The sequence below is a fragment of the Leptonychotes weddellii genome, chromosome 12 (assembly GCF_054177405.1).
Source record: "Leptonychotes weddellii isolate Sample4059 chromosome 12, ASM5417740v2, whole genome shotgun sequence".
Taxonomy (NCBI): domain Eukaryota; kingdom Metazoa; phylum Chordata; class Mammalia; order Carnivora; family Phocidae; genus Leptonychotes; species Leptonychotes weddellii.
Window position 1 is genome coordinate 91,945,564 of NC_138380.1, and position 27,711 is coordinate 91,973,274.

The window sequence follows — 27,711 nt, forward strand, 5'->3', positions numbered from 1 at the left end:
AGGTGTCAGTAGATGAAGTGACCCGCCCAAGGTCACATGGGTCACATACAGTAGAGCAGAAAGAGGTCTCTGGTCTGCACCCAGACACCCTGGCCGCTGCTGGTAGGAGGCCTGCTCCCGAGCAGCCATGAGCCGACTCTGAGCGAGTGGCTCCCGGCGTTGGGACAGGGGTGGAGCGTGGCATGCGGCTCCAAAGTGAGGCTACGGCTTTTGTGAGCACCCAGCGGGGAAGGGCAGCCTGCCTGAGGCTTGCCCTGCATCGGCCACAAAGGAGCTTGACAGTGTAGAGGTGTGCTCACGACAGCCCATGAGCAGGCTTTGCCTCTCGTTCTGGGACATCTTGTCTTGATAACGGTCCCTTCAAAAGAAGGCTCATGTCTGTAGCTCTCAGACATTCAGATTGAGGCGAAAGGGAACTCTACCTCCCTGGTAGGTATAGAGAATACTGGAACCCCTTTGGTTTTTTGTTGTTTTTTTTTTTTCAAGATTTTATTTATTTACGTATATGTATGTGTGTACGTATGTATGAACGAATGAATGACCTTGGGGAGAGAGAGAGCATGCATGTGCAGGGGAGGGGAAGAGGGAGAGAGAGAATCTCAAGCAGACTCCATGCTGAGGGGAGCCCCAAGCAGGGCTCGATCCCAGGACCCTGAGATCATGACCAGAGCTGAGATCAAGAGTCGGACACTTAATGGACTGAGCCACCCAGGGGTCCCAGGACCCGTTTGATTTTTAAACTTAAATGTCAGTATTTGTACTTCTCAGTTGGAAAAGGCTAGATCAGCCAGCAACAGAAAAAAAAAATCACTAGGTGGCGGGGGAGGTCCCAACAGGGTAGCTAACCAATTGGATTTGAGTCCTGGAACATTCCAGGTTTGGGGATGCAAGAAACCTGTGCTTTGAAGAACTTCCAGATCCCGAGCCTTGATGGGGAGGCCAGGGCTGCTGAGCTGAGCCACATGCGGCCAAGCAGGAGGGACCGGCGAGTCTGAAAGGCCCCATGGCATGCCCAGCTTGGTGGCCATCACCCCACACGTGCATCATGTCTGTGTCCCTGAGGCTTGGCCCCAAGGACACATGTCTGACCAGAGCCACCTTGAGTCTTGCTCAGACAGGAAAGGGGTGGGAAAGTTCCAAGGTGCTGTATCTTCCAGCAAGACCCTGCCTGGTCTGCCTTGTGTCTCAGGTGCACTCCTCGCTGTAAGGAATACCTGGGTGCAGGGACCTCAGCATCCAGAGGTGAGTAGGATCCCTCACTCTTTGTAGAATGTGTACCGATCGTAAGAAAGACCACCAGTCACCTAGTGGTAGGAAGTTGGGAGTGGCATTCCCCGGAGCTCCTTCTGGGGACTGCTGTGTGTCCTTACAGCTCATGAGTGGCTGCACACCCACTGTGGGTCTGGTTATTTCTGAGAGGAAGATTGTATGGGAAAGCTAAGCATTTCCTGAGAAAGTCTGCTTGATACCAGCACTGTAGTCATGATGGTGATGGTGATGGTGAAGATGATGGTGATGAAGGTGATGATGGTGATGGTGGTGATGGTGAAGATGATGATGGTGATGATGATGATGATGATGATGTCATGATGATGGTGATGGTGATGATGGAGTTGGTGGTGGTGGTGATGATGGTGATGGTGATGGTGGTGATGAAGGTGATGATGGTGATGGTGGTGATGGTGATGTCATGATGATGGTGATGGTGATGATGATGATGGTGGTGAAGATGATGATGGTGATGATGATGATGATGTCATGATGGTGATGATGGAGTTGATGGTGGTGGTGATGATGATGGTGCTGATGGTGATAATGATGGTGATGATGGTGAAGATGATGATGGTGATGATGATGATGATGGTGATGGTGATGATGGAGTTGATGGTGGTGGTGATGATGATGAGGGTGGTGATGGTGATGATGATGATGATGATGATGTCATGATGATGGTGATGGTGATGATGGAGTTGATGGTGGTGGTGATGATGATGATGGTGATGATGGTGATGGTGATGATGATGAGGGTGGTGAAGATGATGATGGTGATGATGATGATGATGTCATGATGATGGTGATGGTGCTGATGGTGATAATGATGGTGATGATGGTGATGGTGGTGGTGACCACTAGTGTAATAGGTGTTGGTGATGACGGTAACAATTACAGTAAGCACTGTCACTCGAGCGCTTGTGCTGTCCCAGGCATTAGGTTTGAGCTTCTCTGAGCCACCCACATCTTTATGCCTACCGTGGTATATAACCAGTGCTCCCGTCTGCCTGAGTGTGCGTTCTGTGGCTGAGCCCCTGTTCCACTCAACGCTACGTCTGCCACCAGCCAGAAAGCCCCTTTGTGTCCTGGCATTGGTGATGTTTGTCAGTAGAGGGGTGTGGTGCTGGCAGGAAGGGAGATGACTCTCCAAGGATCCATGTGGCTCTGCTGCATTCAAGAGGCTCATCACAGGACAGCGTAGGGAGCCTGTCCCTGCCCACAAGACAGGAAGAGTCGTCCAGAGGTGGCCTGTCAGAAAGCTTTCACCCCGTGAAAGGGGGTGAGTTGGGGGGGGAGTTGGGTTTTGGGGTGTTTCTGTGTCTCTTTGGCTCCCTCAGTCTGCTCTGACACCCTGGCTGTGTACCCCTCTGTGCAGCCCGGCACATAGGTAGGTTTCTCGGGTCACATCCTTTAAGTGGGGAGACTTTGCCTGATGATACCCAGGTAGCAAAGGAAATGACTCAATCTGTAAAATGTAAGATCCCACGGATGGCAGGAAGCCAGCTCCGTTTTTCCCATCCCTCCAGGGCTCCTTGCTTCACGTTGCCAAATATTTTGTTCGTGTTACATCAACCCCAGCCCACAATGACAGGATCCTGGCAGACCTCCCATTGTGTTTGTGGGCCCCTGCTTCCGGCATTCTTCATGTTCGTCTACAGACGTGGACATCCACCGCGTTAATACTCAACTGAGTCAGGGAACTCGTTTATACTCAGGGGAATTCAGAGCAATGAGAAGGAGCAGCTCTTATTTTAAGTAGGCTCCATGCCCAGCGTGGAGCCCAAGGTGGGGCTTGAACCCACGACCCTGAGATCAAGACCTGAGCTGAGATCAAGAGTCGGACGCTTCCCCCACTGAGCCACCCAGGTGCCCTGAGAAGTAGCAACTTTAAATCATTGATTCTTGATAGCCCATCCATTGAAGTTAGATGTTAAACCCCAACCAAAGTGATCTAGCATGAGAAGGGGAGGGTACGTGGGTGCTCAGAAACAGCCTGACATCATTGCCCTGCGCACCTTGTTTTCCATGGGAGAGACCCACAGATGTGCAGCAACCCAAGGTCACATCAGCACCAGGACGGCTGCCTCTGAGCAAGTCTGCAAGGCAAAGGGGCCTCAGCAAGAGCCCGGCAGTGGAGCCTTGCCTGTGGAGGTCTGGGAGGGGGCGGCTGCAGCTCCCACGCCCAGAGCAGCCCGATCCTGCATATTAGGAGAAATGGAAGTGCCTGTTGCATTTTGGGTAGTGGGCGACACAGTGTATCCGTGGTGATTTTCTAAAGTCCCAAGCTCAGGGGCGTCTGGATGGCTCAGTCGTTAAGCATCTGCCTTCAGCTCAGGTCATGATCCCAGGGTCCTGGGATCCAGCCCCGCATCGGGCTCCCTGCTCCGCGGGGAGCCTGCTTCTCCCTCTCCCACTCCCCCTGCTTGTGTTCCCTCTCTCACTGTGTCTCTCTCTGTCAAATAAATAAAGAAAATCTTTAAAAATAATAATTATAAAAAAAAGTCCCAAGTTCAGTCAGTGGCTTGTGCAGTGCACGTTGCAGTCAAGCTCATCCCCATTAGCGGTCAGTCCTGTCTCCCAGCCCCGGCCCCTGGCCGCCCCTAATCTGCCTTCCAACTCTGGGTTTGCCTATGCTGGGCATTTCATCTAAATGGAATTGTACGACGTGCGTCTGATTTCTTTCGCTGAGCATCTGCTTTTCCACGCTCATCCAGGTTGTAGCGTGTGTTAGAGCTTCATTCCTGTGTAAGGCTGAATTGTATTCCACAGGGCGAGTGGACACAGTATGTACGTCCATTCATCCGGGCGTGGGTACCGTGAACATCTGTGTACAAGTGTTTGTCTGAATGTGTTCGGTTCTTTTTTGTTTTTTAAAGATTTTATTTGAGAGAGAGAGAAGGAGAGAGCGCACAAGCAGGGGGAGGGTCAGAGGGAGAAGCAGGCTCCCCGTGAGTGCGGAGCCCCACGTGGGGCTTGATCCCAGGAGCCGGGATCATGACCTGAGCCAAAGGCGGACGCTTCACCGACCGAGCCACCCAGGCACCCCTGAATGTTTTTAATTCTTGAGTGGAACTGCCGGGCCACATGGCCCGTTTTTGTTTAAGGTGTCGAGGGACCACCCCCTCCATTGTTTGAAAGTTCGCTTTGGAGACCCCCTGGCCTCTGGCGTGGCTGGCTTGTTTCCCAAAGCTCTTGCCGTGGGTGTGCTAAGAACAGGTTGGTCCACACGGATGTGACCCCCTAATGGACACATGCACCGTCACTTACGGACAGCTGGCGTTTGTTTAACCTGTGGGTAGAGGGTGGGAAGGTCCTCTGTGTCGGGATAGAGAGGTCATGACATCTCTAGCCGGGGTGGGCCTCGGGGTCATAGCTCTAGTCTTCATTTCTCCTCATAGCCCATCAGCCAGCTGGGCCTGCGGCCGCACCTGCCCACATCACCATCCACTGAGGGTGGTCCTGAAGGTGGACGGCCCTGACGACAGTCCTAGGTCAACGGTATGGTTGTGGGGCATCTGGGTGGCTCAGTCGGTGAAGCATCTGCCTTCGGCTCAGGTCATGATCTCGGGGTCCTGGGATCGAGCCTGGCATCGGGATCCCTGCTCAGCGGGGAGCCTGCTTCTCCCTCTCCCACTCCCCCTGCTTGTGCTCGCTCTCTCCCCCGCCCAACAAATAAATAAATAAAATCTTTAAAAAAAAAAAAAAAGCTACAGTTGCTAAAAGATGATGTGTTTGAGGAGCAGGCCACCAAGATCTAGTGGTTTGAGGAGGGGAAAGATCATTCAAAGGGAAAATAAATTCAAAGACGTAGGAGGGACCCGAAGCCAGGCACCAAGCTCTGCTGATAATGTGTCTTCAGTGAGTCGGGTAGCGATCTTGCCTTTTGGTTGCTGTGTGGCTTCTTACATTTTGCTTGAAGTCATATCTGATTTTGAGTAAGTGGTGGGAGGAGGATCGCCAACCTTTCCTATATTGGAAGGTCAGCCTTCTAGCTTTTTGGACATGTCCTTTCCCTTTTAAGCGCGCCTTTGGGGAAGAAATGCGACCTAACCAAGCCCTTCAGTGTTTCCCAGTGAAAAGGATTTGCAGTTTTGCAATCCCAAAGACAGGCTTGCCTTCCTCGGCCCCCTGGCCTCATTGTGCCAGTGACAGCCCACTCCCACGGGCTCCCCTGGCGCTGGGATGGGTCGGGGGGCGGGGCGGGCGGTGGACAGGGCTAGGCATTTCTAACAAACCGTCTCCTGGCTCTTCGCGAATATACCCTGCAGGTGGCGGGGACGGGCCACCCCTGTGGCAGCTTAGGGAGAAATAAAGCTCCTCGAGCCATTCTGGGAACATTTAAGCTGGGCAGGTGGGCTTTTCACTTTCACTGTCACACTGAGCAGATCCTTCACCCTCTCCCACCCTCTCTTGAGAAGCTGCACGTGTCCAGTTGAATGAGCTGAACTCGGGAGGCCTCCCAAAACCGCGGGGCAGTGTTTGGCCATTGTTTGTCTTCACTCCTAGGAATGCGAGGGAGTTTCCAGAACCCACTGTGCATGCTTCTACGATGCAGCACTTCATTCTTCCACGGTTGTATAAAGATAAATAAATAGCTTCAGGGCACTTTGCCTTCTAGTGGCCCAGATGGAAGACAAAGGTTGTGTTCTCAGGGGTTTCCATCGACGCTCAAGGGCCGGAGTCTGTCCCCTTGGCTACACAGAGCAGTCACCTGGGAACGTTACCAGATGCGGAGACGGCTTCCTCCTCCGGAGGGCCGGCTTGGGTTGGCCTGGGCGGGAATCGAGCGTCAGAATTATTTTAAATGCCCCCCCATACGTGGAACTCCGGGCTTGAAACCTGCGTCTGTGCTCAGTGTGGTCATGAGTTTGGGGGCCCTTGGGAAGTTGTTAAAAAAATGCCAGGCTCTGGGCCTCAGTCCCAGGGAAGGGGTGAGGTCTGCGTGCCAGGAATTTCAATGCCATGCAAATGTGCGGCCAAGTTTGAGAACTGTTGTTCTGTACTTGGGGTTCTGCCTGGGCGTGCACCCTGCTCACCTGGAGGGCTGACCCCCGCTCGCTGAGGCGGGAGAGCCCCGCCCGAAGGCGGTTCGGATACGACCCGTTTCCAACCCCGTTGTGGAATTTGGAAGCTGTTCGGGAGTCTCGTGCCGGGGACCAGGGTGGTGACGCCTGGTCTGGGCTGTATTTCGACAGCGCAGGGGAGGGGCTGGGACCCCAGTTTGTGAGTTGTCAAGCTCCTCACCTGTGGACAAGATCAGACAGTCCCCTCGAGAGGTCTGAATCGCCCTCGTGGAGTGTAAGGAAGATACAACGATCGGTGTATTTACAAACAGGTGCAGACTTGCCAAGGGGCTTCTGGGTTTTTTTCTTTTTAATCCAGTTTTTTAGTGAGTAATCTGAGCAGGTCACATCCTGCACCTCTGTTGACTCAGTGGCAAATTGGTGACCACCATGCTGATCTCCCAGGTCAGGCTGAATTTAGTCCTGGTGCCAAGAGCTCTGTGGGCACCCCACGGTCTTGGCCTGAATCCTCTGCTTCCGTAGGGGCTCAGTGGGGGCGTCCAGGTACCCAAGGCGAGGACTGTCCTCAGCACCCGGTAATTTCCCTGCCCTGGCCCTCACCACACCTTCTGGTGACGGCTGGTGTAAGTTGCATCCACCATAGACCGGTGACTGGGCGTGCCGGGGGCTTCTGTCCTGGTGCCGTGAGCTCTGCGGGGCCCAATCACAGCCAGGCTCCATCCCTACATGTCCCCTGAATGACCAAATGACCCAGCCTGCAAACTCCTGCACCCCACACTGAATCCGAGCCTCCCGGAGCCTGGCTAAGGCTGAGCTGACCCAAGGTTTGCAGGCTCAGCGGGTGTATCCTGTCCTTGAACCCCAGCACCGCCCCTTCCCTGGGAATAGTGAATTTGCAAAAATGAGACACGCGGGTGTTTGGGAAAGGCAGCAAGGGGGCCTCTCGGGAACACCTGCCCCGCTGTAAGCCTGGGGAGGGGAGCCCCAAGGCCCAGGGTGTGTGGTGTCCTGTGGCAGGAGGAAAGGAGACCAGTTGAAGACCTGTGAACGCCCAGCAGAAGGGCCGTTGGGGTCAACGGGAGGGACAGGCTCACAGCACTCGGCAGAGGAAGACCGACCTGGCCCGACCCTCTGTGGGGACTGGGATTGTGGGTGGATGCGCGGGTCACCGGGGATTTTTGCGGATTTTGTGGTCCTGGGTTGCCGTGTTTTCTGCATTGATTCCAACGTCCTCTGTGACTGTGTGGGGCTGCTGAGGTCCCGGTGTCTTGGCTACTGGCTGGGAAGCAGCAGGGAGCAGGTGCATCTTAGCAGGTGGGCAGAGAGGGGCAGGGGCGTGTCTGAACAGGGGTGTAGGGCTGGGGCTGTGCAGGGAGGGACGGGGATGGGGGTGTCCGGGGCTCAGCACCCAGGCCCGTGGCCTGTGGGATGCCCCCAGAGGGAGCCTAGGGCTTGTTCCCCCTTCTCCCCGTGGTCCTTCTCAGAACAGACCCCTCCCCATGGAGGGCTGAGTGCACCCATTGTGCTGCTTTAGCTCGAGCCTTTCCTACCTTCATTTGGTCTGTTTCCCTCTTTCCCGGATGTGACTTCTTCATTGAAAAAGAAAAACGGGGACACGGCCAGATGGAGGTAGCTGATTCTTTAATACAGTTCGGAGAATAGGTTTGAAGTATTTCGCTCTTCAACTCAAGTGAAGTCCAGGCATCTTGTTTTTCTGACTTTAAAAGTGATACATATCAGAGCACAGACCGCGGTCCAGCATCGCAGCCACCAAAAGGCCACCAAAAATCCTCCGTGCACACTCAGCGAGGGGAGGGCGGGCTCCATCCTGACCTCAGGGTCTCGCCCTTGTGCTTCTTGAGCACCTGCTGTGTGCGAGGCACCGGGAACCAGATGCACACAGATCCCTCCTGGGAATGATGCTGGGAGAAGCGGGAAATGAACAAAAGTGGGTTCTGATCGTGACAGGCTGGGACATCACACTCCGTGACAGAAGCCAGAGAGCAGAGGACACCCGGTGGATGATTCCGTTTATAGGAAACGTCCAGAACCGGCAAGACCAGAGGTCGCCAGGGGCAGGGGGAGGGGAACGGGCAGTGGTTGCTGTAATGTTCTGGAACTAGAAAAAATAAGAGTGTCAATTTGGGAAATTGTAGTCAGGTTTTAATTAAGGCCTCTGTCCTCTGCTGTGGGAAAAGCACCTGCAGCCCACGCGTTTCTCCTGTCAGGCTCCTCGGGGGACGAGCCACTGGGCGGAAGGTTCCGGAAGCTGAGCCTCGGGCAGTATGACAACGATGCTGGGGGGCAGCCAGCCTTCTCCAAATGTGGATGGGGAAAGACCCCCGGTGCGGACCAGGCCACAGGTCTGGCGCCTTTCCTGTCTCCAGCAGACGCCAAGGAGGTAGGCACCGCCCCTTGAGCTGGACCAGCGCCCTTCCCGATCGCGGTCCCGTTACCACCCCACCTCCCTCCCGTCTCGCAGGCAGGGGTGTGGTTGGGAGAGCCCAGGTGTGCAGCCCTACCCAGAAGGCACGGCGTGGCCACCGTGGGCTCCGTTGGGCCTCCGCTCGTGGACTGCGTGATGGGGGGAGGCGGGAGCATGCAGGTGGCTCGCGGGTCCACGGCGGTGGCCAAGGGGACACGGACTTCCCCAAGGTCTCGGGCCGCGGGAGGGAAGCGGGAAGAAAGTGGGTCAGCGTGGCTGTGGGCCCCGTGGTGGGATCCACGGAGCGTCTTCTAGGCTTTCATCAGAACGCAGTAAGATAGGTCGAACCCCGAACGATGGGCCTGTCCCCATTCGTGTTTTCATCGTGGTCGAGGCAGAAAGTGGGAGCCCAGAATAGCTTAGAACAGTGATACCTGGATAAATCCTTCTGTGTTTTTCTCTGTGCTGTGGTCTCACTGCCTGTGAGCACACACACCACAGGCAGGGATGATTTTATCCTGTTCTCCACCGGGTGCCCACCTCCCCACGGCCGGGCCATCTCTGCTGGCTCCGCGCGGTAGCAGGTGGATGGACCGCGGGGACTCCCTCTTCCTTTGAGTTTTTGAAGCTCTTCCCAGTGGCCGCCAGTGGCAGGGCCGTGCATGGGGACCCGGCCCCCTGTCCCCGCACCGTGGGTCAGCCCGGGCCCACCGTCAGGAGGTGGCCTTCACCCGACTCCCTGTGCCAATTCCAGACGGTGGCCGCCGCGTACCCCCCAGACCCCAACGGGATCAGCAGCAGGACCTTCACTCCAACCAAGGGTGGCTCTGACTCGGCCTCTCCCACGCCGGCGTTTCCCGTGTCTCCAGAAACACCGTATGGTAAGCCAGAAGCCAAGCCTGCAGCGGACAGCGGCACCCCTTCGGGGAGGACACGGCAACAGAACTTTGCTCTTTCTTTTCCAGTGACGACACCCCCACATTATCCGCCGTTCACCCCACCTGGGCTGCAGGGGGGCAGCACCGGCGGTCTGTACAGAGGAGCTCACGGTAAGAATCCCGCCTTTCCTCCTCTCCAGCATCTCATGCAGACATGTTTCTGTGGGCGCCACATCTTGGACGCCTCCGAAGTGAGGAGGGCTCTTGCCCGGGGCGTGCGGCCCGCTGGGGGTTAACCGCAGCCTGCATCTTGCGGGCGCACTTCTGTGTATCCTCACATCTGCCCAGCGGGCAAGGGGAAGGGTCGTGGGCGCTCAGAGCACAGTGTCCATGGTTTCAGCTCCTCCTACTGTGTCGTGGAGCTGGAAGAAGACGCTGGAATGCCTGCCCTGCCCTTTACAGAGGAGCTGGGGCTTGCGGGGTCAGCGAGCTCTCTGCTCTGTGCTTCAGGGCCGCCCGAGACCCCGCCCATGGTCCTGGATCTCCCCAGGGGGTGATGACCTCTGGGATGGGTGTGCTGCGGCCTTGCACACTTCCCCATCCTCGGCATGGTGCTCGAGTGCCCACGGGCCCAGGGGAGGGGACAGCAACCGCCAGCAGCCATGGGGCCAGTCCGCATCCCTTCCTGGGGACATCCCCCTCTTGCCTTGAGGGCCCAGGACAGCCCGACCTCAGGCACGGGGAGAGGGGATGGAGCCGAAGCCCTGTGTGCACGTAAAACCTTTCTTCTCTGTGCTTGTAGATTCTTTCTGGTGCTGCCTCTCTGGGGAAGGCCCGTGAGGGTTCTGTGAGGGGCCATCAGGCACCCGGCGGGGGTCGTAGTGACGACAGCTGGTGCCACGTCCCTTCTTTCCCCAGAGAAAACCAGATCTGTGTGTTGTTTACAGGAAGGGCTGTCCTTCTCGCAAAGGTGGCTTTCATCAGAACGCAGTAAGATGGCTTTAGACCATACACGCTTCTCTTGACTCGCAGAGCAGAGCGGTTAAACCGCTGGCCTCCCTTGGCGGGGGTGGGGGTGGGGGGTGGGGCTGACACATGGGCAAAGGGAGGGTGTGCAGTATGGTTGCATGAGTTTGTGCACTCTGGAAGCGTCCCACGGGAGGAGACGCCTGTCCCAGCGTGTGTCAGCGTGGAGACGCACTCACAACGTCGCGTGTCTGTTCTGCATTGGAACCATGTAGGTGACAGCAAACACAGGGACGCGGCTTCTGCCTCCACTCGTCCCCCTCCTCCTCCCTGAGCCGACCACGTGTTTAGACCAGCTTTGTGCGACACATGCTGGTGATGGCCGTGGGACATGGATGATGAGCCCAAGGAAAGAAAATACCGGAACAAACCTTCAGAATGTAGGCCCAGCAGAGCGCGAGGGCCCTGCTTGCGTGGGGCGGTCCCGCGTGCTGGGCGCACCCCGGCCGGAGACTGCAGGAGCTCATGTGTAGATGACATTTGCCCCATGGTCTTCACAGCATGATTTCTCTCCTCTTGTGGTCACATTACAGGGGCCGCTGTCCCTGTCGTCCCACTCACAGGTGGGGAAACGGACACAGAGAAGTTCAGCATACTGCTCGAGCCACACAGCAGGCAGGGGGCAAAGCCAGGACTACACGCCGGTCAGCCTCATCCCCCAGCCAGGGGCGTTTTGTTCCACATTGTCAGGTAGACAGGGCCTGGATTTAAGTCCGGTCATGGAATAACTGTGCCTCTCATAGTTAGTGACCCTCTGATCCTGTTTCCTCATCTACCAATGCAAGAATGCCTCATCTGTGACCAGCGTGCAGGGGTGGGGTGGGATGTGTTAGGCATCTAACGTAGTGCCTGGCTCTGTGTCATTGAGCACCAGGTGCCACCGTGTGTATACATGAGAGTATTTCCTTTGAATCCCTGTCAGGAGGGTGGCGTTGGCCTCCTCGCATGGAGTAGACCTAGCCTTCCCTGTCCCTCCGCCCCCCGAGAAGTACAGCCACACACCATATGTCAAACAGATGCCAGAAGGCTGAGCCCTGGAGGAAAGAAGCAGACTGACCGTGGCCCCAGGACCACGGAACCTGGATGGACCACATCCTGGGCCGTGTGGAACAGGCTTCTGCAGAGCAGAGAGAATGGATGCCATGCAGGGAATCCAACCAGAAACCAGTAACAGGAAGGTAACAGGAAAATGTCCAAATGCCTGCAAGTGAAGCGGCACTCTTGCAAATAATCCATGAGCCCAAGAGAAGATCTCACGGGAAATCACAAAGTATATTGAAATGAATAAAATGAAAGTAAAATATTTCACAAGTGGTAGGACAGAGCTCAGACAGAGCTGAGAGAAACACTCATGACAGTAAACATATACATTGGAAAAGGAGAAAATCTGAAATTAAGAGTAACCTGAAGATGGCCAGAAGGAAGAAAATATTGAAAATACAAGCAGAAGTCACTGAAATTTTGAATAAGGAAATAATAGAAAAAATAAATGAAAAAAGAGCGGGTTCTCAGAGATGATCGAGAGAGTTGGCCAATCTCTCAGAAGAAGGACAAAAAATAGGGAAGAGACAAATTGCTAATACCAGGAATGAAAGGGGCCCCTCACCGAGCACCCTGCAGATAGGAAGAGGATGACAGCGCCACACACAGTGGTTCACGGTGAGCTTGCACTGGGACACTCTTCCAGGGTGAAGTAGACACTTGGAATGCCTGGTAGCTAGTGAGGAAATTGACTCATAAGGTATACATTTTCCCCCCAAAGCAATCTCCAGGCCCCGATGGTTTCATTGGTGAATTCAACCAAACATGTAAAGAATTAACACTAATTCTACACAACCCCTTCCAGAAACTAGAAGGAGAGGGAACGTATCCCAGTTCATTCCATGGAGGCAGTGTTACCCTGGTACTAAAATCAGACAAAGACAACAAAAAGGGAACAATAGGCCTTTATGCGTTATGAATAGACACAAAATTCCTTAACCAAACCCAAGGAAATCGAATAATAGTGTATATAAAAAATTACACACTTTCACCAGGTGGGATTTACTCTAGGGATGCAAAGCTCTTTTGATATTTCACAATCTGTCAGTCACCCATCATATTTAATGGATAAAGAAGAAAAAAACCATATGATTTTAGATCAATAGATGCAAAGAAAAATTTTTTTTGACAAAATTCACATCTGTTCTGACTAAAAACTCGCAGCAAAACAGCACAGAGGGGACCTTCCTCAACCAATAGAAAGAATCTACTAAAACCCTGCAGCTTACGCATAATGCTGAAAGTTCTACAGGATCGTCATGCAAGAAAAGGAGATACAAGACCACAGAGTGGAAGGGAAGAAATAAAACTATCCCTTTTTGCAGATTTGTGATTTATCTATGCGGAAAATTCCAAGGAATCTACAAAAAAAGCCTCCCAGAACAAATAAGGGGCATCAGCTGGTTGTAGGACACAGGAGATACACACAAAAATCAATTACATTTCCATAGACTAGCAGTGAATGTGTACAGACCTAAGTTAAATATACAGTGTTGTTCCTAATAGATCAAAAAAGCAAAATAATAAGGTGTAAACCTAAGAAAACATGCAAGACTCATTCACTGAAAACTCCACAGTGTCAGTGGAAGAAATCAAAGATCTAAATAAATGGAGCAGCATACCATGTTCATGGATTGGAAGACCCTGCTAAAGAGGTCAGTTCTTCTCAAACTGATGTATAGTTTTAACACAGTTCCTATCAAAATCCCAGCAATAATTTTTATATAGACAAGATACTTTTAAAATTTATATGGGACTGCAAAGGAAGGAGACCAGCTAAAACAATTTTGAAAAAGAACAAAGTAGTAGGCATGGATTGACTACTTTCCAGACTTTCTAGGTAACCACGGTAATCAGGACTGTGTGATGTGGGGCAAGGGACGGACACAAGACCAGTGAAACAGAATGGGAAACCCAAAAACACACCCACACAAATTTGCCCAACTGATTTCTTTTGGAAAATGTGCAAAGCAAGTCAATGAAGGAGAAACTGTCCTTTCAACAAATGGTGCTCACCGTCAAAAAAAAAAAAAAATCAACCAAAGTCTTGTATCTTATACTAGAATTAAAAGAGATCATAAACAAATATAAAACTGTAAAACTTTAAAGAAAAACACATAGCAGAAAATCTTTGGGATCCAGGCTACTCAAGAGTTATTAGACTAGCACCCAAAGGGCAATCCATAAAAGGGAAAATTGATGAAGTAGGACTTCATCAAAATTGAAAGAATTTTCTATAGGAGGAACCTGCTAAGAGGTGAAAGGGCAGACAGACCGCAGACCAAGAGAAAATTTTGCACTCCAAACACTCGGCAGTAAAGAAAGAAACAACCCGATCAGAAAGCAGGTAAAAGCCAGGAGGAAACCTCTTACTGAACAAGATGGACAGACGGCAGATGAGTACATGAAAGACACCCAGCAAGCGTCATTACCGCCAGGGAAATGCGAGCAATCACTACGGACCCAGCATAACGGGTAAAATAAAAAACAGTTTCAACACCAAGAGCTGGTGAGGATGTGGAGAAACTGGAACTCTCCTGTCCTGCTGGTGGGGGTGGGACATGGTGCAGCCTTTCCATGGGAGACAATCTGGCACTTTCTTAAAAAAAACCTACACGTGCTAATATATGTGATTCGACAAGGAGCCCTGAGTTTTCATCCTAAAGAAATAGATTGACACTCGCACAAAGCCTGCACCCCGGTGTTTATAGGGCATCTCTGTATAATTCCTGACCTCTGCGTATGAATCCAGAATGACCTCAGACTCTCAAGTTCAGTGTTAGTCCCGTTGGGGGAGTTGGTGGGGGTGTGGTTGAAACAGTGTTGGCTGCCAGTTGGACAAGCTGGGTGGAGTCTCCGTGGAGCTTTATTGTACTGTTCTGCCTACTTCTGGGTGTGTGTGGGGTTTTATATGATGAGGAGTTAAAGTATAAATCTGGGAGCCCTTGGTGGTGAGTAAACGTGGGTGCGGTCCACACGTGTGCACGGGGCACTCCACGTTCACCAGCCCTGTCCTCTTGTTGGTGCAGTGCGTATAAGCAGGGACCGGTCCAGGGATCCCACACTGGGGAGAACCAGTTCCTGCTGGTTGTTTGCCTGGTGAGGAGGTCTGGAGTTTGAAGGGCGAGCAGGGTTCAGTACGCGCTAACTAGGCTAAGGGAGAAATCGAAGCTGTCTGACTTTTTGCTGTTCCCGTTATGGTCTCAGTCACATCAGCGCAGTTAGTGCAAGACCTCACTGCATAGGACCCCTCCCTTTGCTGCATCAAAGATAACGGGGTGTCAGCTGAGTCCCAATCAACCCAACCCAGTGCCACCAGGTTACTTCGGGGACAACCCACAAGACAGGTGTCGGAGAAAGAGAGGCGGACACCAGCCGAAGGGGGGAAAGCCATGCTGCAGGTGAGCAGCAGAGACCCCAAGCAAAGGGACAGGTCAGCGGATGGAAAGTTCCTAAAATGGATGTCAGGGGGAGGGGGATTCTTGCTAAACTGGCCCAACAGGATTCTTGCTGCAGAAGGGCAGAAGCTGGGTGGGCTGGGTAGGGATGACTTTGCAGAATCCTGGCTAAGACAGGGCCCTCCAGGGACAGAAGTCCAAGGCCAAGGTCGAGGCCTCGTGGAGAAGGGGCTCCCAGGACCCTGACTCTGGGGGCAGTGCATGTCCTCTGCTACCCGGCCCACGGCCCACGTGTACTCTGTTCTGGTTTCCTCCAGGTCCTCTGGCCACCTAGGTTCAGTGCTGGGTGTCCCCGGAGCCTGCCTGGCTCGCCCCCTGCCTTGAGCCCCTCACATCCACCCCTCACCAGAAACAAGCCTCTCTGCACCGAACAAGCAGAAGAATCAGGAAGCATGCCCAAGGGTGCCCAGGTGTAGAAACAGATGCTGGAATGAGAAGCCAAGTTCCCGGGGAGTAGGGGTGGGTGTCAGAGCTGGGACTGCCCCTCCCTGACCCGCTGTGCGGACCCCCAATAAGCTCCTCTTTCAGCGCCAGCTCCAGGACAGCGAGGGACCTTTAAACACTTACCCAAACAGTCAGCCTTTAAATAGGAATTCAAATACTGTTGAATTCTCCCAAAGGTGCTGGTAATGGAAGGATTGGGGACGGGATGGGCACAGGTGCTGGGGCAGGTGGGGCCATGAGCTGGACCCAGGAGGGCGTGCTGCAGGGTTTTCTGTCTGACACAGTGAGCCCTGTGGGGACGGAGACCCGCAGGTCTGACTCACCCGGGACCCTCCAGCGCGAGCCTGGGTGGTCGGTGTGTTCAGTGCATCCCTGACCCGCCTGGCTTGCGCCCCGGGAAACGTGCGCATGCAGGGACACCATCCTTAGACTTGTCAGCAATTCCAGATCTGAGCCTGTGATACTGGGATTTCTAGTAAGACAGATTTGGTCTCCGTGCCCTTTGCCAGCACCGAGGCCCTAAAACCCTTGGAATTCCCTAAGGGGAGGAGCAGAAAGGTGTCTCTTGTGATGCTAACCAGGTGATGTTTGGGAAGCACCTGAGGGTGGGGTCTGGTTGCCAGGGGAACCGACCACGTGGTTACAGGGTGGGACCTCTCAGCCCCACCCCCTGACCTCGGGAGGGGCGGGGCTGCAGGTTGAATCGATCACCAATGGCCAAAGATTCATCAGTCATGTCCTTGTAATGAAACCCCAATAAAATCCCAAAAGGACGCGGTCTGGAGAGCTCCTGGGTTGGTGAGCATGTGGAGATGTGGGGACCATGGGCCCTGTTGGGGCGGGGCATGGGAGCCCCGCACCCCCTGCGCAGAGCCCGCCCTGAGCAGCTCTTCTGTCTGTTCCTGAGTTAACCCTTTATAACAAACCGGTGATCTAGGGAGTAAACCGTCTCCCTGAGTTCTGTGAGCTGCCCCAGTGGCTTCATCAAACCCAGGGAGGGGTCGTGGGGACCTCTGGTCTGTGGCTGGTGGGTCAGAACCCAGGTGACAGCCTGCACGTGGGGCTGGCGTGGGGGAGGGCGGTGCTGGGGGACCGACTGTGTCGGGGTAGATGGTGTCAGGGTCGAGTTGAATTGTAGGGGCCCAGCCGGCTTGGGAGGGCTGCGTGGTGGGGTGCAGAACCTTTTAAAGCCTCAGTAGGAAATGTGCTTCTTGAAAACAGGAAAGTTGTAAGAGTTTCAGTGAGGGGGTGGTTTAATCGCAAGCCTCATATAGGAAAGAGAGAAAGATGAAGGTCAGAATATCAGTTATTCCGTCTTTTCTGACATGAGACTGAGCCTTGATATTCACCACGTAAGTGGGAAATAACGAGGGAATGTTTCGTCACAAAATTTGTCTCTGATGTACGTCAGCTTCGAATTTGATCCGGGAGAGATTTGTTCAGTTGAGGTGAAATCCACAGAACGTGAAACCCGCTGGGAACGTGAACAGTTCAGGGCTGGCTAGTGTAGTGTGTAGGACCCCAGCTTTGTCAGGTTTCACCCCGCTGTCCTCCGTGATGGCTTTGCAGGTGGTATTTAGAGGCCACCGGGGACGTTGGTCCCTTCACTGGTGGCAATGAAGATGATCGACAGGCAATGTGAGTTTCTTGAAAGAGGACGCCTTTATACTTTATACAGTTTCCATTTTGTCTTCACATTGTTCTGGGGAGCGGGGCTGGTCCTTCTGGGGCCCTGGCTGTCACGAGAGCAATGTCCCCTCTCCTGGTGACCAGGAGGGATTCTGATTCCCCGGGGAAGGACGGAGCTCTTGGGGCTTCACCCCAGCCTCGGGTACAAGGGTGTGCTTGCAGCCATTGGGACCCCTTGGAGTTGGTTTCAAACGGGTGACATTTGCCAGAGGGCATATCCAGGACCTTCTTATTGAGAGAGGGAGCCAGAGAGAGTACTTTGAGCTAATGCTTTATTTTTGTTTAAAAAAAAAAGTTGTCGTTCTTCAAAGCTTGACAAATTATAAAACACTTCTGTCAGGCGTCCCCTTTCCTTCCTGTACCCGACTCTGCTTTTCTTTTGAAACTTCATGAACTTCTGATGAGAATGTTTATAACAGGGATGAAGGCATGCGCTGAATGTGAGCACGCTGTGATGTTTGCAGACCCCAATGACTTTGCGTCTTGCAGCTCCTGCAGGCAAGCATGTTTGCATAGTCCTGGTAGTGTGTTCACACGTGGAGGGCGTGCATGTGGACCGGCCAGGAGTATCCATGTCGTGCACGCCCATGACACCGGGTGCGTGCCGATTGGTGCCGGCGACGGCCTCCTGGGGACCGTGGACCCCACGTAACTGGTATGGGTAAGCCTTGGGTACACCGGCCCCTGAACCCCGGGGCCCCCGATTAGGAAAACGAAGAAAGGAAAGTTGAATGTTTCAAACTATATTTAAAAATCAACGTCCCCGGTGGGCTGCTGGAGTCCATGTGCAGCCGGGCCTGGGAATGAGAGCGTTCATTCACTCGGGTGGAATGTGGCTCTGAAAACACGCCGTCTTGGCCTTCCGTGCTGACACCTCATTCCCAGCAGGCCGGCCTGGAAGTGTCCCCATGTGAGCGGACCGTTTCCCGGCCAAGATGAATGCCATCCTTTGTGTGCTTGCTTTTGGTTTAGAGGGATCTTTGTTTTTCCCAGTTTATTTGAATCTGCTCATTTCTTCCCCCTCGGGCGGACTGTTCTTGAATCTCAGAGTAGAGGTTCTTCTGTGTTTCCCCTCATTGGGGGGGGGGGCTTGTGCGTCCCCCCATTCTGAGCCCTGCCAGCCAGAGGGCAGGACCAGCCCCAGCCCTTGGGGGACAGGCTCCTGGGGGCCTGAGTCGCCTCCCTGGCGCTCTGTGGTCTGGTTGTGGGACCTCTCAGGACACCTTTTATTTATTCTTTATTTTTTTTAAGTTTATTTATTTGAGCGAGAGAGAGGGCATGAGCGGGGGGACATGCCATCTGCCTCTCACCTGTCGTTCCTGGCTGTGGACCCCCTCCCTGAGCCCTTGGGGGCGTTCAGCTGAGCCCCCCGGTTAGGGTGCATCCCTGACCCAGAGAGGCCCTGCCCAAACCGCCCTGATTAGGTGAGGAAACACCGTCTTGGGTTTAAATGCCGCCATGTTCCAGCACGTGTTCACACGCACGTGAAATAGCATGCCTGAATCCGTAGTGCGTGTGCATATTCCCGGTTAGGCCTAGACTGAGGGATCCTTTGCTTTTGAGCGTTTACTACGAGTCAGGCACTTATACGTGCTTACATAGAGAAAGAGCTGGTTTATAGGAAACCCAGGAGCCAGGGGAATAAGAATCCACTCGTTTGGAGAACATTTCGATGCTCCAACAAGGCCCAGTGTGCTGGGGAGGGGGCGGCTTGTGGGTGAATCTTGCATGCCCTCAGGTGCAGGCGGTCTGACCGGGCGTTGGAGGACCCTGACATTGGGCTACCGTGAAGTCAGACTGTAACTGAGCTTTGTGTTTGCTCTTCATCCTTCATCTGCAAAAGCAGATCATCAGGCTGGATCGGAAGAAGCCCGGAGCATGCCTTCCCGGGTGCTGGCGGGCGGGGGATCCCCGGGAAAGCAGGACTCCCTGAGGATCCGTGTCCCCTGTGTGTCCTGTGGAGCTTTCCCGAGACCCCTTAGTTCTGTGTTTCTAGGGCAGAGCCCTTGCTGGAGATCTGCGTGCGGGTCACCGGACGTCTCGTCTGTGTGGTCCCAGAGCCCCCTCTACACTCGCGGGAGAAGCCTGCAATCTGCACGAGTGAACCCCTGCCCCCCCCCCCCGCCATCTCAGCACCTTCCCTGTGAGGTTCCCGAACTTCCCTCGCTATGTCATGCACTAAGTCCTCAGACCCATCCTGCAGCTGCCCCAGCCGTCGGGCGTTGGATTCGGCTTCACTGGGTGAACCGCAGGCCCCATGAGAATGCGTTGGGCCGGTGGGCACCTTCTGAGCTGAGTGTGCAGAGGGAGGGCAGCTGGGCCACGTCCGCATTTGATCGGTGACCACTGACCTTGGGGTGACCCTGCTGGGGCCCAGCGAGAGTGAGCTCAGGGGTGTCCTTCCGCTGACCCAGGTCCTCTTGCAGAGCGGGGGACAGCAGTTTCAGGGGACAGCTTCTTGACTTCGGAGCACAGCCGTGAGATCGGTTTCTTCCCCGTTGCTACTGCTGAGCATGGAGGAGAGGCAGGCCGGGCAGACACATCTCCAGAAGGTTCTTCGGTGTCTGTAGACTCCCACCCGGGGAGTCCCGGTCGTGGAATGCTTGCACAAAGTTACACAGCAGCAGTATTTCGGAAAGCGTGTCCTGCTTCCCCTTGACCCTCCCGATGGCTGCCCCACGTCCGTTAGCCCGCGGCGTCCGCCGGGCACCACGGGAAGGGCCCACCCTGAGGAGCGCCTTCCTGGGCCTGGCTGCACGATGATCATCTTCCTTTCTGTTCAGGGAGAGTCGGGCCACGGGAAGGGCCCGTCCATCCGCCAACTAAGGCTGCGCTGGGCTGTGGTCAGACATTTCCGACAGATGCTTTGCTGCCCCTGCTGCAGGCACATAAACAAGCCGGAGGAAGTGCCCTGCACAGACCTGGGGCAGCTGTCCCGGGGCTCTTCCTGGCCAGGAGCTCAGAGAAGTGGCCCCCGGGGTTCCCTCGCATACCCCTGTCCTGTGAGGGGCTCGTACCTGTTTTCTTCCACCACGGTGCTGGGATTTGAGGGGTGAGTGGGTCTGTGCCCGACCCATGAGGCAGGAGAGGCAAGGGGTGAGTGCCCACTGCGTGCTGTGCTTGATGGGCCTCCACCGAGAAATGCACATCTGCCTCTGGGAGCTTCGGTCTCGAAGGCCGGCTGCGTGCCTCTGCTCTGCTTTACAGACTCGTCACAGTCCGGTTTCATGCCACGAGGGATGGAGCACATACCTCCATCTGACTGTCGGGGATGGTGTTCCGAGTCATGTAAAAATGCAGGGTCATTTGGAAATGGGCTTTGAAGAGTGTATAGGAGTTCTTCACCAGTTTGTTTTGAGGGGTGGGGCTGTCCTTTTAGATAGAGGGAAGGACATGAACAGAGACAAGGGAAGAGAGGAACGTTCAGGTCTGCCAGCAGCCAGTTGGTGGAATCGGCCATCAGTGAGGGGCCCCAGCTAAGAGCTGGAAAGAGACTCTGTAAGGCTGCCGGGTGGGAGGTGTCAGAGTCAGCTGCGTCCAGGAAGAACACCTGCAGGGTTTGAGCTGGAGGAAGGTCCCCGGCTGCCCGGGGCAGGGGTGGAGTGAAGGGCTCAGGCTGGTGGTGGGGGCCCGGTGAGCGGTATGCCCCCATCCAGGGGACCCAAGTAGGCGGGGCGGCGCTGACCAGGGACTCCTGTGGCTGGTGGAGGCCTCTCCGTTGTGAGCAGTGGATCCCAGGGAATCTGGTCCACTTTGGGGGAGGTGGCGTTGGAGGGGCGGGTCCTGGGGCAGCATACCCTGCTGTACGGGGTGGGGGGGTCCTTCCGTACTCACTGCTCACCCCTTGGCTGATGCTGGCCCCCGGGCTGGACCGGAGCTGGGGAGGGTTTCAGCTGGGGGTTTGCAAGAGGTTAAAGCGGGGAAAAGGGAAAAGGACTGGAGAGGAAGCGGACTGCGCAGTGAGCAGGCGGGGCCGCCCGCGTCTGGAGGCACCGACTGGGCAGGCGGCCCGCGCAGCAGTCCCGGATTCTTTCCCGGCCACGCTCTCCTGCCGCCCTCTGAATGGGCCTCTGCGGAGGTGGCCGCCCCCGTCCCGCCCCGACCCCCCCTCCCCCCGGGACGCCGGAACCCTGAGTCGCCCTGCCCCAGGGGTGGGGGACGCTGCTCACTCACAGGGCCGCCTGGGACAGCCCGCCGAGTGCCTTCCGCCCTGCCCACGACTTCCCGGGCCCCTGCATGGACTGAGTGGCGCCCCGCGCTGCCCAGGTAAGCGCCACTCTCTCCGGCCCTGTGGCCCGCCTGCAGGGGGCCCAGGCTGGAACCTGAGCTCCCCAGCGGTGGGGGAGGGGGCTGGGGGGGAGGGGACAGGGGGATGCAGAGTCCCAGGGCCCGGGAGCCCAGGAGAGACGGGACTTGGGAGGTGGCTGCCTCTCCCCGCGTCCCCTGTCACTTGGCGACAGCCCTCCGGCCCTGAGACTCTGCGAAAGACGCCCTGGCCTGGGACCCCGGAGGGAGGGCCCCTCCTTCCAGAAGAAAGCCACGCTTTGTCTTTGCCGAGACTCACTGGGGCAGACGCAAGCCTGCTTCACAGATGTGTGGCTTTGGGAGCCGGGCTGCTTCCCAGCACAGCACATTCTTTTGCTAAAACCGAGAAAGTGCGCCTGCCCGGTCCAGGGCTGTCCCGTCCACCCCAGGGCCTGAGGGAGGCCGGCTGGCCTGGCCACAGAGGCCCCGGGCTGCACCCAGGTGCTGCGCCCTGGCTTCCCTGGAGGAGGAGGGCTGTCAGCCGAGGCGGAAGGCAGGCGCCAGGAGCAACGTGGGGTTTCCGAATGAGGTTGACTGTTGTCCGGGCTGCTGCTGGAGCCAGAGGGAGGACGTCTGAAGGAGCCCGGGATTTTAACACAAGACATGCAGTCAGGACATAACCTGCTCACGTCATTATGTTGCCAGAGCCTTGGGGTGGGGGTCTGGATCCCTCCCTGCATCTGCCCTCTGACCTGGCCCAGGTGAGCCTGCAGGGCATGGGCAGGTGCCTGGGACCAAGGGGCGTGTGTGCTATAGAATGGAAGGATGGGGACCAGTAAGAGGGAGAGATGGGAGAACCCCAAATGTTTCATAGTGGAAAAAGCTCTGTAGTCTCGCGGAGGAAGTGAAGCCCGAGCTGGTCAGTGGTCGCCTTTTGGTTCTTGCCGCCTGCAGGTCTTGAGTGTTCTCCCTCCCAGCATGACCAGAGTCCTCCCTTCCCGACTGGGGCTCGTGTCTGGTCCCGCGTTACCCATTCTAATGCAGTTCGTACACAATGGTCATTTCCAGTGAATTTCATGTGTATATCGATAGATTAGAAATCGGGTGGCATGGGTATTTTTGTGACCCCGGAGATGAGATTCGAGAGTTTTGGTCCGTTGATGCCAGGAGAGAGAGGTCATTCCCCCGCTCTGTGGCTGTCGGTGGCTGGGTGGGGTCCCGGGCTGAAGACGACTCATGGGTACCCGTGCCTTCTCAACATGGGGGGGACCCCCCGCACAGGCCCCTCGTCCTGCCCAAGGCTGCCTCCCGTTGTATTTGGGGGGAAGAGGCAGTAGGGCGGGGTGATCTCACACTTAGGTTCCGACTTTGACATCTCCCCGGCGTGGGGCAGGGTGGCATCGGGGACAGAACACAGCTTCCCAAGTCGCAGAGATGAGCTGGTCTCCTTTGACAGAGTTTCTTAGTTCCCATAGGCGTTCGGAAGCTCTGTGTCCCTGTCTGCAATGCAGCGCTGTTGGTTTGCACACGGAAACCTTTTCATGAGGATTAAATCCGGTGACGCCTCCACGTGGCTTAGCCCAGCACCGGGCATGTGGTGGTCAGCACTCAGCAAAAAGCCGTTGTTACTCTGCTTTCTGTAATTCTCTTAGTCAAGAAAGTTGGCATGCGTCGTAAACCAGTTTTGAGAAATCTGAAAACAGCCCTGGACGTAGCCACCCGGCTGAGCTGGAGTCAGGACGTGGCCGAAGGATGTTCGGTGACAGGTGGAGGCTGGTGGCCCAGCTGGGATTGGTGCCAAATCCCTCCCCACTCACTTTGCCTCTGGTCACCTGAGATGGGTGTCACTGCTGGCCTTCTCCTGAGACGTGAAGGTAACGGGGTCACGGGGACAGTGAGAGCTGGGGTCCAGACCACCCCTCGCATGGACCATGCCCTTCCTGCGTCTCATCCACACCCACTGCCCACTGCCATCCTGCCAGGATGTAGGTTTACGAGCACTGAACAAAGGAATCGGGGAACCAATGCAGCCTCCCCTCCTGCCACTAGACAGCCAGCTACTCTCAGCCTGGAACTGTGTTCTCTGTCTGATGTTTGATGGGTGCTTAGCCTCAGCGAGAGCAGGTGGGCGCTCGGTGGGACTGGGGAGCAGGTGCCAGTTAGACCAGGTAAAGGAAAGGGACATGAATTTCAGAAACTCAGTGGGAAAGAATAGGGTTGGAGGAACCAGGGATGAGCCAGCTTCCCTGGGTGGCTGAGTGCAAACAGAGAAGCTTCCAGAATGCTGTGGAGCTCTCTGATGGCTCTGAGGAGGTAAGAAGAAGGGTCCCCCATGGGGCACCTGGGTGGCTCAGTTGGTTAAGTGACTGCCTTCGGCTCAGGTCATGATCCTGGAGTCCCGGGATCGAGTCCCGCATCGGGCTCCCTGCTCAGCAGGGGGTCTGCTTCTCTCTCTGACTCTCTTCCCTTTTGTGCTCTCTGTCTCTCATTCGCTCTCCCAAATAAATAAATAAAATCTTTAAAAAAAAAAAAAAAGAAGAAGGGTCCCCCAAAGACAAGGTTTGATCATGGGAGATGTGGGTCTTGGAGCCCCTCCTTGTGTGTGTTGTAGGAGCAGGCCAGATGTGACACAGTCAGCCATCCCTCGTCCTTCCAGAAGGACTTCCTGTCTTCAGCAGGCTCACGGTGGCCGGTGGCCTGTGGGCTGGCGGAAAGCAAGCCAGGAATATGATGGTGGCGGTAGAAGGAAAACTCCGGTAATAAAGTTCTATGCAGACTGTTGAAAATGACACTTGTCTTGTTCCAGTGAGACCCTTTAAAAGTTTAACAGGAGGCATTTAAAAAGATACGGTAGAGGAAGGGAAAGACCGTGTCACTGGATAGGAAGGTAATGTCCTAAAGGTGTCAAACCTTAGCAACCTTGTATGTGTATTTGGTGTAATTCCAATCAAAACACCGACGGGTCTATTTTAAGGGAGTTCGATAAAGTGATTTTGGAAGTCCAGTAGTGAAGAATCTTGGTTAGCTGGGGTGCCGCCAACAGAGGGGGTACCTGCTGGGGAGCCAGGGCACTGAATGAGCAGCGGCCAGTGGATCTCGAGGGAGATGGAGGTGTACAGCAGACTCATAGTGGCTGGAAGTTTGGTTCCAGAAAAGGGGGTGCAGTCCGCAGGAAAGAGGGGCCGCTCTGCAGTTTCCCACGCGGACAAAAGCAAAGTGGGCCCCTTTGTGTCGTTTGCACACATCACGTGCAGGTGCAGCAGGGACCTAAACGTCAAGCGAGTTCTCCGTGGGGAGAGGGATGTGTGCGTTTCTCTCTTGGCTGCCCTGGGTCTCGCCCCCTGCTTTTCTTTTCTTGCCTTACTTGGGTTACTTTAACCTGTTCTGATGTCCCCTTCATTTTGTACATTCCAAGCCCTATAATTTTCATTCTTTCTGGAAAATGTGCTTTGGCCATTCGTGAAAGGTGGGTTTGCAAACAAGTCCTGTTCGTTCTCCGTCATCTGCAAACGTCTTTTTTTTTTTTTTTTAAAGATTTTATTTATTCATTTGACAGAGAGAGAGACACAGCGAGAGAGGGAACCAAGCAGCGGGAGTGGGAGAGGGAGAAGCAGGCCTCCCGCCGAGCAGGGAGCCCGATGCGGGGCTCGATCCCAGGACTCTGGGATCATGACCTGAGCCGAAGGCAGACGCTTAACGACTGAGCCACCCAGGCGCCCTGCAAACGTCTTTTCCTATCCCTTTGCTGAAGGATATTTTGGCCACATACAGAATTCCTAGTTGACAGTTCTTTTCCTTCGGTAGTTGGGACATCAGTGCTGCCTCCTTTTGGCCTCTTGGTTTCAGATGAACAATCACCCACATTCGAGTTGGTGTCCCCTGTGCGGGCTGCTTGTAGGATGGGCACCTTGTCCCTGGTGTTCAGAAACTCCATCACGATGAGTGGGTTTTTCTGGTGTTTATCCTGTTTGGGGATCATTCAGCTCCTGGAATCAAAGGTTGTGTCCTTGGCCAGCCTGGTGGTTCTTCAGACATCGTTTCTTCTCACGACCTCCAGCCGGCTCTCCCTCTCCTTCTGGGTCTCTGGCGGCACAACCGTGGGGTCCTCTGTTACTGGCCCACGGGCCCCTGGACTTCTTTACTTCTAGTCTGTTTGGCTATGCTGCTCACATGGGGTAAATGCTGGGCCCTCGAGTCCAGGATCCCCTCTCCCGTCAGCCCTGCTCTGCTGCTCTTCACGCTTCTCTTCCTGTGTCTTTCAGTTTAACCATTTCTACTTTTTTGGTAACTTTTACGTCCTTGCTGAGATTTTTTTTTTTTCTCCTTGTTTCAAGTGGATGCACAGTTGTTTGTTGGAGCACGGTTAGGAGCTGCTGGAGAATCTTTGCCAGACAGTTCCAACACTGTCATCAGCCACTGCCCTCTCTCATCCAAGTGACTTTCCCGGTCCTTTTGTGATGAGGGGGCTTTCTGTTTTATCCTGGACTTCTGGAGACCATGTGAGGAGGCTCTGGATTTATGAAGTCTGGTCTCCTTTTTGTGGCGGTCAGTGCTCCTGCCCAGGGCAGTTTGCGGCCACGTGGTGTTGATGTTTGCCTTGCCACTGGCCCTGCCGTTCTGTCCCTGCCATTCTGTCCCGAGACCGGCCAGGGGTGGAGGGCAGCTCACCGCTGGACCTTGCTGACACCCCCCTGGGAGGGGACATCCTAAGGGCCTCCTCCCTCCGGGAAGTGCGGTATTAGGAAACATGAGTTTTTTGCTTGGCTTTACTAAACCCACTGTCTGAGGGTTTCCCTGGGTGTAGAGTTGGTTTGGTCTTTCAGCGAGGTGAGCAGGCTTTTCCTGGAGCTGTTTTGTCCGTGCCGGGTGATAGTTCTGGGATTTGTGGGGATGCAGCAAGGCCACCAGGGAATGCACCCCTGTCCTCCCTCAGGTCCCAAGGTTCCCAGGCAGCCGCTGTCTGTCCACCTGTCCAGGTCTCCCATGATGTGGTTGGGTGGCGCCCTGGGTGGAGTTGTTCCGTGAGGCTCTGGGAGGGGTGAGGCTGCTCCCTCTTGCTGGAAACACAAGTTCCCAGCCTGTTTTTAGCATTGCTAATTTGGTAAGCATTGTACAAACACCTCCTCTGTGCTGAGACATGGGAACCCAAGGCGGAGTAGGGACCTGACTCACCGGTCGGAGAAGCGATCCACAGGCACCTGAAGCATCCCAGAGGAGTCAGGCAGGTAAATCACGGTCTTAGCAGGCAGCGGCATTTTAGAAGGCCTTCCAGAGTCGGATCCCGTGTGGAACATGAAGGCTTGAGCTTGGGGTGGTGCCCTGTTTCCTGGCGCAGGAGAGGTTGGGGTAGAACGTGGGGAGAGTTTATAATAAAAAGACTAAAAAGAGAAGAATATCTGTTGTCCTTACCACGGAGGGATCTGCTGCAAGGGAAGAAGGGGAGAGGCGTTCCTACGGCCGGAGCCCCAGAAGGAAAGCGCATGTTTCTGGAAGACACAGAGCCTTATCTTTCAGCCTCTGGGCAGGCAGGGGTCCGTGTGTTGCCCGATGGTCATCATGGGGGGTGGCCACGGGGTGCAGACCCCTTGATGACGAGCTGTCCAGAGCACACACCGTGGGCAGCCTTACATGGAGAGGGAACAGGTGGGCTCACTGGCCGCGAGGTCAGGGACATGTTGGTCCAGCTCTGACTGCACCACGGAGACCCTGCTCCTTCGTCTGCCTCTCAGCCCTGCCTCCTCTTCCAAAGCTTTCTGCTCCAGAGTTCTGTCCTCACAGGGAGGTGCCGTGTGGGCTCAGGTACAGAGGTTTTCAAACTGTCGCTGGACCACTAAGACTGAGAAAACGGTGCCCGGTAAACCATGGTGCCCCGTGTATTAAAAGATGTGCGCAGAGTTGAGGTTTCTGTGGGGACAGAGACAGGCGGGGAGCTGAGGCCCCATGGGGCCATGTCCCCACCCACAGGCCAGCCAGAGGCCGGTGTGTGCAGAGCTGCCTTCGGCGAGTGCATAGTGGCGTGGGCCCCCTTCCCTGCAGCCCCTGCTGGGCCAGGAGGAGCCCCAGGGACCAGAGCAGCCTCCCCTCCCAAGGGAGGGTCTGCAGGGGGGCCCACGGGGGGTGGTCTGCAGAGGGGTGCAGGGCGGTCTTTCGGGGGTGGGCCACAGGGGAGTCTGGAGGGAGTCTGTAGAAGGGTCTGTGGGGATCTGCAG

General features: G+C 55.2%; 1 protein-coding gene across 1 annotated transcript in view; it reads left to right on the forward strand.

Moving 5' to 3' along the window:
* TNS3 (tensin 3) overlaps positions 1–27,711 on the forward strand; it is a 416,462-nt gene that overhangs the window by 119,561 nt on the left and 269,190 nt on the right. Inside the window, exons 18-20 of the mRNA XM_081799720.1 lie at positions 8,495–8,697; positions 9,476–9,602; positions 9,687–9,770. Coding sequence (XP_081655846.1) covers positions 8,495–8,697; positions 9,476–9,602; positions 9,687–9,770 — 414 coding nt within the window. The remainder of the gene's footprint in view (positions 1–8,494; positions 8,698–9,475; positions 9,603–9,686; positions 9,771–27,711) is intronic.